The 14,982-nt window shown below is 37.0% G+C and overlaps 1 protein-coding gene across 1 annotated transcript in view; it reads right to left on the bottom strand.

Moving 5' to 3' along the window:
- Positions 1 to 5,944: 5,944 nt before the first annotated feature.
- LRRC58 (leucine rich repeat containing 58) overlaps positions 5,945 to 14,982 on the bottom strand; it is an 18,809-nt gene continuing 9,771 nt past the window's right edge. The window contains exons 3-4 of the mRNA XM_019653044.1: positions 14,350 to 14,627; positions 5,945 to 11,589 (exon numbers count right to left, since the gene is read on the bottom strand). Coding sequence (XP_019508589.1) covers positions 11,381 to 11,589; positions 14,350 to 14,627 — 487 coding nt within the window. The 3' untranslated portion in view covers positions 5,945 to 11,380. The remainder of the gene's footprint in view (positions 11,590 to 14,349; positions 14,628 to 14,982) is intronic.

Below are 14,982 nucleotides of genomic sequence, written 5' to 3'. Positions count from 1 at the left end.
CTGCGGCTGCTGGCCGCTCACGCTGGCTGCTGGCTACAGACGGTAGCCCATGGCAACCCACTGCCACAGGGGCTGCAGCCCACGCCGTCGCCGGCGACCCACGGCAGCCCAGCTCCAGGTTGAGCTGTTGTTCAGCATCTTAGCTGCAGAGGGCAGTGTCACTGGCCCTCATATGTGGGATCCGAACCGGGGCCCTCTGGCATCCCAAGCGAGTTCTTAACCATCGCGCCACTCGGCCGGCCCCAGTGATCCCTTTTCTTTGAGCTCATTGTTGGAGATAAGCTGTCCACAAGATTTCTATTGAAGCAAGGAGGAAGATACTCCTCCCTGGTCTTTGTAGATTGCATCAGCCTCAGAGGCAGGGAGGACACTGCCCACCATTCGTTCCTTCTTGTCTTCTTGGGACCAGAAAAAAGCCACACATTCATGTAGGGTTGAAATCAGCCTTTACCCTTAGGATCTATAAGCCAAATTTTCCCTGGATTTCTTTTGTTTGCTCTTGCCCTGGGCGTTTGCAATGATGGTTTCTCGAGTCACCTTTGGTAAGGAGGTCCTGGCACCCTTTCTCCCTTTCTTCCAGGACTCATACAGGGCCACAGCCTCACTTTCATTCGTACACCCATAGGCCTTAGCTGCTATTTGAGAAAAGATAGGAGTTGTTATTTGGTGAGAAGGCAACTGTATTGAAATTGCTGTCTTCTCAGTGTTCTAGTTCTCAACCACCTTACTAAGCCCTTGGAAGACATGACTGCCTCTGTGTCCTCCATGTCTAATTCTGTGACCCACACACATCCTTATTATAATAAAGATGGAGAAGAAGAAAGAGAAAGAAGTGGAAGAAAAGGAGAGTGAGGAGAATAAGTGAATGAGGAATAAAAGGAGGGAAAGCAGGTCGGTGTCAGAACTCTTCAGCGAAGCACTTGTCTTTAGGTTCTTAATACCAAGGAATTTCCTTAAATCAGGGTCTGCTTCTAACATGAACTTCTCACCTTCTTCACTGCCTAATTTTATGAGGGTGTGCACCCATGGGGCCTGTATTTCTGGATCTGTTAGTATATGAGCGATTGCCTAATCTCTTCTTGGTGCTTACGGTTGCACAAAGAAAAGAGGTTGGATGCTGGATACCTGGTTGGGGCTAAAGGGCACATGTAGGAAAATCACCCTCCTCAGGATTAATAGGCTTATTAATGATAAGCAGATCCCTCCAAACCTTGATTTGAGAAAAGAGACATCTGCTTTATGTCAGAACACCTACTTGACCCATGCTCTAAGATGGCTTTGGCACTGCATCTCTCAAAGGAGAAAAAAATCCACCCTGTCACAGAGAGCTCTGAGCTGCCTGCAGTGTCACCTAGAAGCTCATTTATTCCTCTCTGGGCCACATGTTCAGGTGAAAGTAACAGACTTTCTGCTGTCTGTGCCCAATGCTCAAACTTCAGTCTTTGGGGTGGATATTCAGTAATACCTTGGTTTGCGAGCATAATTTGTTCCGGAAACAAACTACTCATATTACAAGACATTGCTCATTTACCACGTTAAAATGTATTAGAAATGTTTGCTTGTCTTGTGGGACACTCGCAAACGAAGTTACTCACAATCCAAGGTTTTACTGTATGTGTACATGTGCATGTGTATTGGTGTGTGTATGAATATGTAGGGTTGCATAAGGATTTGGGCTTATCTGAACATAAATACTGATTTGGCCCAATTCAAGTTCCTCCCCTTAACAGCACCTTGAAGAGGTCATATGACCTGAGCATACATAAGGATAACCAAAAATAAGTAAAAGAGTGAATCTTCTCTTTAGGATTAGTTTACTACAATTAACCTGTACATACATGTATATGGCAATTTACAAATAATATGCATATTTAACTTCACTGTGGTTCAGGGATCAATCACCAACCTTCCTCACTGGGACAACCATGAAGCCATCAGCCAAGAGTGGCTCTTTCTTTCCTCCTCCTGGATACTTCAACTCCACTATCTCTACTTGTCTGTCTGCTTCTTAGTGTTAAGGTTGAAAGCTTTACGGTCAAGAATTCTCTTTTCTCAACTTATCACAGCTTATGTCTGGTTCTTATGGGATTTATGTCTCAAATGCATAGAGCTGTGATCCTGTTGTTCTCTCATATTTCTCTTTTTAATAGGTGTTGCGCAATCACCAGGTAGAGTCTGTTGAAGTGTGACTCCTGCATGCGTTGATTTTTATAGTAGTGGGAGGAGTTTGGGATTGGGAGAAAGGACAAAGAAAGTACTGAGAGGAAGGGAGCAGCAACATTTTGGAACCAAAGGTGCAACAACAACATAATAGGTAGCACACATGTGCATGTGTGCGTGCACACACAAACTCACACACTTGGTTTTATAGTGTCATTGTGCCTCTCTGCTGACATAAATAATTTAAAGTTGCCTCCATATCTAATCTGGCTAGCACAACTCACAAGAACTTTAAGAAATACTTCCTCTAGTGACAATTGTTAAACTTCAGAATTGCTAAAGTAAAAATCTGTGAGGTATTTAAAAATAGGATAAGTCTCACCCTGATGGATGAGTTGTCTTCTTACATGAAGTGATGGGATGATGACTTCTCAAACTCTTTGATTCTGAGATCACTTAGAACTAGAGAGAAATTCCTACAGCAGGCCAGAGTTAAAAATGTTATTACAACTACACCACAGCTTAACGCATAGGCATCTAGTAATCATCTGATTCATTCTTATCCATTGCTCAATTACACACATGACTTTCTTTTATGAGATGCTGTCCTCAGCAGAAATAAAAAACAGGTTGTTTCAAAGCTGCCCATTCACGTGTCATCCACTACAACAAACCCTGGGAAGTGATATGAAGAGTAGAATTTTAATTGCGGATTCAGGGGCAAAGTTCTCACTGCTCCACTAACTCTGCCCCTGGCTGCACGTGCATTGGCTTAGGAGGAAAGATGAAAAGACCCACTCAGAGATGACTAAAAGGGTGTGGTGAGTGATGTAAGAACTTACAGATATTTGAGAGCTACAAAAATAGAAGGGAGTTGTGAGCACAGATAATTGTAAACTCTTAAAGTTAAGAAGATGGTCATTGTCAAGGTTACAAAGGCTAAAATCAACAATAAGGACATTCTAAAATGGTAGCTTTCTAGCTGTCACATAAGCCTAATTTCCAACAAGTTAAACTTGCTTCAAATATCTTTATTTAGTTCAGCTTTTTAAAACTCCCTAAGCAACATTTTAAATCCAGTCTTTATTTGTAGGAAGAAATATTCACAGTAACATTTTAAGAATACTTTCTTTCCCATGAGTTTCTACAGCATTATGAACAAGTTTACTTTTCCATTTAAATCTTCCATATATTTAGTGGTCTTAAAAGTGATTATTCAGATTTAAGCAGTAAAATAATCATGTGGCCTGAACTAGATCTAAAAGAAACTTGGGTAGAAATTATGCATATTGCTTATAAAAATGTGTAGTTGCATCGACCTTTTCTTACTGTTTCCTATCATGGGAATCTATATTTGTGGATTAACTATAGTGTTGTCTTCTAGGCAGATTTTCTTATCTACATTTCCTTATCTTTCTTGCTAATGTCACCTGTTCATCACTGCTGCTTAGAATGTTAGCCATGTGTTTATCTGTGGTCAAAAAAACCAGTGAATGACTTGACAAGGTCTTCCTCACTCACGGAAAGCCTATCTCCTGCCTTGTGGCTACCACCCGAAATATTTGACCAAGCTCTCCTTTCGTGAGTGTTGTCTGGTCAAATTGATGTTTGCTGCTTTTGTGTTCCATGATTCAGCCGATACACTGACTCAGCGGCAGCTGGTTTCAATACTGCCAATCCACTTGAATATATCATCTTACATTCTCAAAACACTTTCAGTTCAGAAAAAAAGTGACTGATACGGGGAAGAACATTGGATTAGCAATCAATGCCTGGTCTGAAGTAGGCATTCAATTAAAAAAAATTTTTTTAAATAGATGGATTCTAAACTCAGCTCTGTCACTATTTATCAAAGAGAACTTGGCAAGTTGCTTCATCACTTCGGGCCCATTCTTCATCTGTTAAAACCCTAGTCCACTGACATCAAGTTACGAAGAAGGGACTTTCATGAAAGAATTATCACCCTTGCTGGGCAACTGAGTTACCTAGGGGAGTTTCTACAACTGTTGATGCCCAGACTCTATTTCTAGAGATCAGGTTTCAATTGGTCTGGGGATGGGGCCCTGGTATTTCAATATTATGAAAACCACTCTCATGGTGATTCTAATGCTCAAGTAGGGTTAAGAACAGCTTCCCAGAAGAACCCTTTCTAGCACCTTTTCCCTTCCTATGGGAGAAAGACTAATTCATCTGCTTAGATGGCTGAAGTCTAATGATACTTGTTCCAAGTTTCTCTGTTGGGCAGCACTACAGGGTTTAAGATTTGACACGATCTCCTTTGGATCTGTGGTGTGTTCTGGTCAGCCTGTGGAATGCTATCTAGGGGTAGGCAGCCCCTGTAGGGGAGTGTTTGATTTGGTTGGTTACATTCAACTGAAGGAGAATATAAGCTCAATTCTGATTTGATAAAGCTGATTATTTAGATCCCTTTCTCAAGTCTTATGTCAATTTCTTATCAATAGTTTCAATTAGAGGAGAGAAAGGGTGTGATAAGCCACATCGACCAACTTCACCAAACCTAGTCTTACCCGTGTCATGAGGATTAAATAAGGCAGGTTTTTGAATGTGCTTTGTAAATATTAATGAGCTACCCAGATGTGTACTCTTACCTAAGGTTTCCCACAAGATCTAAAATTTTGAACACACCAAGATGTAGTGCAGACAGCATCACTTTAATGCCAGCTGACCTGTTACATCGCAATACCAATACTGTTACTGATTTCCTGTCATAGAATAAAGCAAGCAGCTTACTATTAGTGGAAACAGCATTGAAGTGGGAATCCAGAGGCTTGGATTCAAGATTCAACCATGTGAAGTCTTGGACAAGTCTCCCTGGGCTTCATTTTTTTCATCTCTAACAAGTAAGTGAGTCCATTTCAGACCTTCGGTTTCTTTTAGCTCTAACATTCCAGGGAAGGCTGGTGGAATTGCTCATGAAGCTGGCAGTGAGGATGTGTGGGGAGACACACCCAAATCACTCATATCCCCTGAAACGTTCTGGTGTCCTATTTAGTACCTAGAGTTAGACAAGCAGTTAAAAGAAAATTTTCTACTGACACTTGTTCTGGAGAGAACATCCCTAACTGGACAGGTTAGGGAACTGTTTTATCCTCAGGAAAAAAAGAGATTGGAGTTGCACCCAATGTTTTCTCTCTTGTGCCCTCAAATTTTTGGGCCTATCTTTACCAAAAAGGCTTCCTATATACTAACCAGGGAAGTGCTGAGCTTTTTCAATCTCAGCAAATTTAAAATACTGTTTTGGAAAGAGTGTATCTTTCCTATCCACTGTTTACCTCAGTTTATAACCAACCAAGATATTCTTCCACATTCTGGAATCTAGAAAAATGTCAGGTTTCTAAAGTCACCAAACTAATGGCACTAAAGAATACTAAATACTGTAATATTAATGTTGCTCAATTAGTACTATACTGCTGTGTGTTGATTGATTCTGGACTAAATGCAAGAACTGACCTTAGTTAACAAAATGTCCTCACCAATTTCTTACTAGAACATGCATTCATAAGTCTGTTAAGACTGTGGAAGCAGAAGGAACTCTAGTAGAAAGGGACCTGTTCTAATTCATCTTTTATCCCCTGCATCTAGCATAGAGAGTAAATGCTAATATATGCTTAATGTGTGTATTCATGTATTGAAAAATTCAGTAAACAGATGAGCAACAGTATAGTAAGTAATCAGGCAAATACCAACATTATAAGAATTTTAGTTTTTGTAAATAAATTCTTATCAATTAAAACTAAAATACTGTTACTTTTCCAGAATAGAATCAGATTTCAACAAAACACTTTTAATACTATATGGCACAATGTTTGATACAGCAAAATTCACACAGAGGATTAGTTAATAAAAGATCACATTTTTGTGTGTGGCTTGGGGGGATAAAGGAGATACAGAACCCAAATGGTTTGAATATTCTTTTTAGAGCATTTACCATACAAATTTGATGCAAATAACATTTAATTATTGAATCAAATTGCTGAAATACATTTATTGGTAACATTAAGTTTTAAATATCTATATACCCATAGATACAGATATTCCTAATTCACAAGATTTCAAATACAGAAAATTTAAAAATCAGATAAAAAGTAGTTTGACTAACATGTATTTTCAATATCCTTTGTTGATAATGTCCCAAACTTTATAAAAAGTTAAAATACTGATTTAAAATATTCCTCCCATTATGTTTTTTGTTTCTCATTGACGACAAAGTGGGCTCAGAAATGCAACAAACACCAGTTGCAGGTACACAGATCTCTCCATGATTGTTGTAAAGTGACTGTTGAGTTTAATATTCCTTCCCAATAACACATCGTTATCCATTTGTTACTGAAAGGATTCTCTTTAAAATATCAGTTGTAGACAGAAGAATTAACCAATTTAGTAATGTTTTTGTACTGCTAGCAATAGTGATTATCAATCTTATCCTAGTTTCTTCCCCTGACTGGAATTTTATCCAATTTATTCACAGCCAAAGGAAGAAAGTAAGTTCTGCTGAACGCAGCTCGTTTCTCTAATCATGGCTTCTGGCATGATGGTCTATAAATAACCTTCATTCAACTAATACATTTTAATATTTACTGGATTGAATACTGTCTCTTACGATAAACTGAGACAGATCAATGCTAGGTAAAAGTCTAGTAGCACCCAGTCAATATTACCCTGTGCGTTCAATAATGTGTAATGTGTGTTGTTAATGAACTGTTATTTGCTACATCAATTCTTGGCAATATGGACCAAGGAGAAAAAGAATGAAGATATTTACATGCAAAAAGAGTAAAACATACCCCACCTTCAACGCAGTATTACAAAAGCCACTCACAAAATATGCTAGGCCTTGTGGCAATACCTTTCTTTATAGGTATAATGTTAATAATATGCTTAGGAACTGCTTTCATTCTTTAGTGGTAGATGAATTTTCTTTATGAAATAATATAAAAGAGAACATACCTTTTCACTGATTTTATTTCAGGGTCCCAGTCTTATGGCTTAGGCCTCCTGACAGTATGTATAATTGGGATTTCCTCTCTAGAAGCCCTACTCATAGACATTGGACGCATAGACTGAGACATTCCTTCAGGATCACAGTTTCTCTCTCTTAAGTCAAATAAAAAGGGTGATAAAGCTGTCACAACTTATTAAATGACATAATTCCCCAAACTTTGGGTCTAAACTGGAAGATTTAAGGTACATACTTTCGGAGTACAACTGAAGACACTGCTACCTTTAAAAAGATCTTGACTATAAAGATAATACAAAACCAGATGCTATTAAATTCATCACATTAATGTTACAGAGTATAGTCTTAATACAGAAACAGTGAAGGTCAAGTACTTTTCTATACAGAGGAAATCAGAACTATGCATTACAGGTCATGTTGCCTAAAAACCTATACAGGTAGCCTTTACTGTGGTTAAACACCCAGCTTATTATTAAAAGCTCACTATTTCGGACTAAATGGGAGTAATATTTATACTGCCATAATAAAATCTCTACTTTGAGATAAAAAGGGGGTCATTAGGTAAAAATTAAGTATTTCTAAATAAATGCAGTTTAACTAATTTTATATACACATACTTAACTGATAGTTTTGCCTATAAAGGGTCTTATTATTTAGGAATAATTTTTTAATAAAATGTTTTAAAAGATCAAACTTTATCTGCAGTAATTATTTGGTTAGTGTTTTTTCTTTTTTACACAGTGAAAAGGTAAACATTAACCAAGGTTGTACCACAAACTCCAGGTTAATGAGGTACTACTTTCTCCTTTTGGAAAGAGCAAGGCTGGCTGTAAGAAAATCTTATTACTGGCTGGCCCTTCATTATGGAGGCATGCGGACAATCTCCCAGTAGCAGCAACTAAAGAAATTAGTGATAAAGGCTTTCAGATGGAAGTCAGTGGGCCATAATTTTCAAACAATTCACTACTACTTGAAAGGACTTTCTTGGCTCTGGGATATTCCTGGTGACTTCTCTTTCCCTGCCCTTTGCTCCCTTAAAAGATTTCTTTCATTTCATACTCTTGCAGTGAGTCTTTGCCTTCTCTTCTTTTGTTTAAAATTGGTATTTACAATGTTTGGTGGAACTGGTCTGCAGTATTACAATGCACTAGTGTGAAATGCTTTCAACTTTTATTTACATCAAGACAGAAATTTCTCAAATTTGAGGTACAGTTTACAACAAAAGTCTTTACTTTTAAATTTGGTAACTTAAAAAGTTTCAAATATCAAGAATTTTAGAATAAAAGACTCTTCTCGCACACATTTATAAGTAAAATCTGAATAGTAACCCTCAGACCTACCTCCACTAGTCAGTTACAGGGAATACTGAGAACCCTGACTAGCTTGTCCTTAGGTCAGCCATTCTCTGGCCCCATAAAAAGCTCGTATCGTATCAGTTAATCTTACTATTTCCTAAAACCTAGGATTATTTCATGACTCAGTTTGGTGACACTGAGAACTGCATTCTAGGAATAAAGATTACTAGGAATCTTCAATGTACCCATTTTAGTTTCAAATATTAGCACTGAAGAATTGCATTCTAAACACATTAATGCTTTGGTTAAGTAGTTTTATCCACTTAAGTTTTGGTCACTAAAATTGTCCAAGTGGAGCAATATAAAAACTTATTTCGCTATGAAAATTAGTGCAGATTCTATAAATCTCAAAAAAATACAGTTAACGTTTACTAACTGTAGTTTAAACACAAACATGTGACTTAACTAAAGAGATAAAGATTATCATTTTATCATTATAAATAGTCAACTATGATTCAGGAGCTGATTATCTGGTGTTTAGAATATCAAGTCCCTTGTAGCTCACTTCTGGTTAATTTCTATCCAGTTATGAAAAAAGGGAAGGTAGGGGAAAAACAGGGGAAATCTTAGAACTTATTAGCAGCTCTTGTAAAAGTTTAGGTCAAAGACTTAAAAAAATAAAGATAAAACTAACAGCTATAATGTAGATTTCAGTAAAAATCACCAAAGACAGTGGACACTTATGTTAGATTTTCAAATGTACATACAGAGAAATATAACATTTTGTTGAAAGGTGTTTTGTTGTATACTCTGGTATACATCCACATTATATAGCAAAGACTAGAAACTATTTCTGGTTAGACCTATTTACATCTATAAAAGCTCAATCAGTATATCTTCTGGGAAGCTGGAGTTATGTAAGGTTAAATGCCGTATTTACATACCTACCCATTTATTTTACAAAGACTAACTCTTAGAAGATTACCCAAGCTGTTGCTCAGGTCAAGCTGATAATTAGGAAGTAAACTGAGGCATTTAAGTCAGAAAAATTTGGTCCTATTAATTTGACTATTTTACTATGAATACATTATTTTCTATGAAAATATTTTATATACCTAAACTAAGTCACTTACAAAACATTCTGAGCTTGCCACTAGACACTGCCTACGTCATCTTTATCATTCATAATTTTGTAGTATGCAGCTTGCTGTGGCTCAAATGGAGACTTCTCATTACTTCCATTATATGGTATAATCACCCATGTCCTACTTTGCTAGGCAGTAGAAATATAGATTACTTATATAGTATAGAAAATTTCTGAATCAAAATGATAAAAGACTCTTAACTACATTATAACAAGGGGAAGGAGGAGGGATTCACTCTATAGCAGCGTTTCACACCTGCAGTCATGAAACTCTCATGTTTCATGAATGAACATATAATAAACAAACTCTGAACTACCCTACAATATGTTTTCTTGTAAAATAAAAAATAATATATATGACAAAAACCTAATATATGTACATATCATTACTGTACAACAATCTGCTTTTAAGAAATTGTGTGCCCAGTCATGAATGCCAGCAAGTCAGAGGGGAGATCATCTCATGTTCCAATGCATTTCTGACCTGCGTATCAGGTAACATTTACCAACAAACCATCAGATGATAGGTTAATGATCTAATGATTGCTAGTATGTGTTGTGTACTTTATTATATCAATTTATAATTGGACTATTATTCAATTTTTATTGCATTTCAAACTAGTTCATAAAAATTTGGTCATTTCTAATAGCAATTAATCTGTGAAAACATTTTTCTGCTATACTTTAAGGATATAATATATCTAATTCTTTTTAAAGATGTTATCAATACATTATTTTCAAAAATATTCCATGGTTAAACTGGTTTTGGAAATTGTTCTACTGTGTACAAACACAATGACTGTTGCCCCCAATTTTATTTGACTTACAATGTTTTTCTAGTGTTTCTTTAAAATGTAGAAAAAGTTACAGTTCAATACACACATGCAACAGAGTCATACCTGATTGTTAAAAATTTTTAAATCATTTTCCCACTCCTTTATAAAGAAGCTTTACTAGCTTACATCTCTTTTATGTCAAAAGAAATCTGACTGATTTTTCAATCAAAAACTATTATTCTGTGTTATGATGAACAGACTAATCAAGACAGTGGCCTCCCATTAAGTGTTAGTGATTTATAGGGGATTACTTCATGTTTACACAAAAAATGAAGTTAAGGTGGCCATAAGCTCAGATGTTAAACAGCTGTTTACCTAGTTCTGTTAAAGCATATTTCTTAAGGCACTGTACCAGTCATTGCTGGATTACCTAAGGGTACAACAATCACAGAATAAAGGAACAGAACTGAAGAATTGTACAATCCCACATAAGGTTATATCCCTTACTTTACCAGTTAGTAGGTCAGAAAGGTTTGGTTCCTACGTAACCATCTGTGAGCTTATCTGAATAGCTCTGTAATCTCAACATATGGGCAATACATTAAGGGAGGGCTACTTCTATTATGGTATAGTGTTCAACCTAAACCCAAGGACAACTCTGGTAATAATTACAGCTTTTATCATTTCTTTGTTCATCTCAACTGTCACAAGTTACACCACTCATGGTTTATTATATACTGCTCTTCAGAATGTTCTAGTCTGCTACGTGAGTCATGCAAAACTTGCGTGAAACATGCAAGCAATCAGCCACATCTGAAAGTGCCATTTAGAGTGAATTATATTCAAGGAATCTAAACACGGAACTGGATTCATTCCTGCTGAATGGGTGGATGAAACAAAATCTTTTACATCACCCCGACTCATTTATGGACATTCAAGATGAAGATATGGTTTCTAGTTAACTTCAAAGTCTATTTTCTTTTCTAACCACCTTTCCTCAGTCTTTTAGTGTTTCACACCACTCTTCTCAACCGAGAAGAACTTTCTGCATTCTGTGTGCAGCAACGCTAGCTTCGTCCTCTGAGTCCGATTCGCTCTGGGATGTGGAGCTGTGAGAGGCAGAACTGCAAGGGGACGAGCACTCTGGTGAACACAGGTAGTGCATTAGGGGGAGGCGGTACTTCCCACAGAAGTCCACAAATTTTATTTGTCTGACACAGCAGTCAAAGTAGACTCCTAGAGAGAAGGAATAAGTACAAAGTAATCATTATAAAGCAAAAAGCCAGTTTCTTTTTCAGCCATTTCTCCAGCATTCTGAAGAAATGTCATATACAGTTTTCTCTTTTGTGAATCTTCAGCAGAACTAGATGTTTCTATGGCTATTTATAGAAATATTGGATGGTTTTATAGATGGCATTTTGGCTGCAAGAAGGCCAGGAGATTTATCTTAAATGGAGCTGGCATTAAAAGGACACTGTTAACTTACCTTTTCTCTGGGTGACTTGGTGGACAGTGGCTGATAGAGATTATAGAATACCTCAAGTGCCCTTCCTCTATTAGAGATTATAGAATACCTCAAGTGCCCTTCCTCTATCAACCAAGCCATTCCTTGATATTACTCTATAAAGTTTCTTTAAGTCAAGAAAGTTGAAAAAACACATAAAACTTCTTTAATAATTATCTTAAAGAATTAGTTGGAATACACAAAATTTGCAGAAAGAAGACGAATTTTGGTACCCTTGTTCTTATGTATTGGGAAGCAAAATGAAAACAAAATGCTATCTTACATTTCCACAGGCTCTAAATCCACAGGCTTCAAAGTTGTTTTGTTAATGGCCTCACTTGATTTTCACACAATTATATAATGTTAGGTAGACTGAAACTAGTATTCAGCGCTTTAATTTCTAATTTAGTGCTCCTCAATTGTGGCCCTTCAGCTAAGTAAAAATGTAGCTAGAGCTGAGAGGAAAGCAGAGGTTGCTGTGTCTCAGGGTTCATCTAGAACTCTGGGTCCCATCACTTCTCTGGAGAGGAATCTCAGCCTCTACACCTTACCTGGGTTTTCTCTGACATCAACGACTCTATGCGTAGCACATAAGGGACCAAAATAAAAAGATAGGGTCCAAGCAAAGGAGTAATAATTATTTCTATTTATTTTTTCCCTAATACTTTCCCATTAACTTTCTAATTTTCTAATCCTGTAAGTTAAGTATAACTCATAGTTTAAAAAGGGAAATTCATGGTATGTTACTTTGAATAACTTAGGAAAATAGATAAATTCAATAAACCGGTCAATCAATATTGATAATAAACCCTCTCCAAAATGTGCTAACTTCTTGAAGACAGATGAAGTAACAAAATAAAACATTACAGAATTACCATGAGCTAAAACAGTATAATACTATCTTGTCATTTGTTAAGACCTCAGACTATACAAAGAAAGTATCTCACAAAATATAAAATTACTTTTGTTTAGAGTTCAATAACATTAATGATTCTGAGGGGGAAAACATCAATGGTTCATTTTATATATTACCTCAAATTTGAAACTAATAATTTTTAATTTATTTTTGTTCCTAAGATAAATGACACATCAGTATACTGAAGAAGTAATTAAGAAACCACTTAAGAGGGAAAAGAGAATTCTTATAGAGGCCCATTTCTGGGAAAGGACAGACTTAGGGAAGAGATGAAATACAGCCTATTAAGCCTGAAGGCCTGGTGTGAACCTTATCCCTGGCCATTGTTAAAGCCAACTTAGGAAAGAAAACCAGAGAAGCTGAAGCACTTATTTAGCACAGCACAGCAAACTCTACTTCTAAGAGTGAGTGGCCGGAAATGGCCCAGAGTATTGTCTTTTTTAAACCAATCACGTCTTTTTTCTCTTTTAATATTCTTTCAGGAACTTAAATCATTCTCCCTTTTTAACCTTATAACAGTTTCAGGACATGATGGGACTTCCAGGGAAAATCTCACATGGCTCTCATCATCATTATGTAGCATTTCCTCAGCACCTATCTTTATCCTACAACAGTAAAAAACTTTCTGTACTCCCATCAAATTGGATTATTTTAGAAGTAGTCTTTTATGAGGGAGCCAAAATAAAATGACCTATCAGTCACCAATTCTCACCCAACAGTCCCTGGCACTCCGGGCCCTTTGATTATCTGGCTTCAAGTATCTTTTACTCTTCCTCTCATTACGACCCTAGCTGTACATTTAAGCAAAATTATTACTCATCCAATATTCTGCCCCATACTGTTTCGTCTCCAATTTTACTCTCCATCTGGAAAGTTTCTTATCCTCAATATTACCCTGTGAAAACCCAACTCATGCTCTGAGAATCATCTTATCTTTCCAGATCTAATTAAATGTACTCTCTCCCTCGTTTGATTTCCAATAGTACACTGACTTCCTACTTCCATCTGCCTTACATTGTAGCATTTTTTTAATTCTCTCCAAATGTTCTTAGCTCAAGCAATTGTGAACCATGGATTTAAAATAATATAAAATTCCAGGATACACTCTGAAATCGGCACACATTCAGCCCATTCTCGTATATCTTGAATCATAGTCTATAAAGGAACCTGATACTCAGAATGGTGACTCTAAGAACATATCCCTCAAATAAATATGAAAGGTGGCCAACGTTTTCGAGATTCTTTTTAAGCTATTAGGACTATTTATGCTTCCTTTGTTTCTTCTCAAAGGAAGTGTTTACCACCTTATGACAGCTTCAAGACAGGATGAGACTTTCGAGCTATTTTCTTTGTGTATGAATTGTAAAGTACAATGAAAAGAATAGAAAGAAAAGAAAAAAAGAAAGAAATCCAGACAGGGTAAAATGTCTTACTTCCTGGTAAAAGGGTGAAAGGATGAGGCAACCGGAGACTAACTGCCTTTCTCTGAAATAAGACAGCTAATGAAAACAACATTTGGATCATCAATTTTAAAAATAGCTAAATGAATGGGAAACAAGACACTGAAATAACTTACCTCCACACTTTGGGTTTGGGCAATTGCTGGCTAAACTCAAGTATCTAAGAAGGTTCTCAGGAAGATCACAAGGAGTGTAGGAAATATTTCGAATTTTAATGGTCCGTGCAGCTAATTCCAGGAGAGTTGGTGGGTCATAGATTAAATCTCTAACAAAACGAACAACCAATGGATTTCCTCGCAAACTCAATTCTTCCAAATGAATAAGGTTGAGGATTTCTCGAGGCAGGTATGTCAGCAAGTTATTGTGAAGACTGAGGGAACGAAGTGAATGCAACCTGGAATGAATGCAGCACAAAAACCAATGGGAGTAAGCAAGATTACTACCAAGAAAGGTAAGTGAAGAACTTGACTTCCCCATAAGAATGAGCAATTAAGATTAAGGTCGATGGGAGTAAAATAAAAAGGTGCTGAAACTAGATCAGAGGCAGACTTGTAAATGTCACGAAGGACTTTTGCCCATGGAATCTTAGAGGGTTTCAATACTCAGAGTAGTATGGTGTGCTAGATGAAATATAAATGCTAGCTTTAAAAATTTTTTGGTGGGCGGGGGGGGCCGGCCAAGTGGCGCAATGGTTAAGAACTGGCTTGGGACGCCAGAGGGCCCTGGTTCGGATCCCACATATGAGGGCC

This window comes from Hipposideros armiger, unplaced genomic scaffold (genome assembly GCF_001890085.2).
Source record: "Hipposideros armiger isolate ML-2016 unplaced genomic scaffold, ASM189008v1 scaffold_8, whole genome shotgun sequence".
NCBI lineage: Eukaryota > Metazoa > Chordata > Mammalia > Chiroptera > Hipposideridae > Hipposideros > Hipposideros armiger.
The sequence above is the reverse complement of the archived record's forward strand: the minus strand, read 5'-3'. Positions and strand labels throughout refer to the sequence as shown.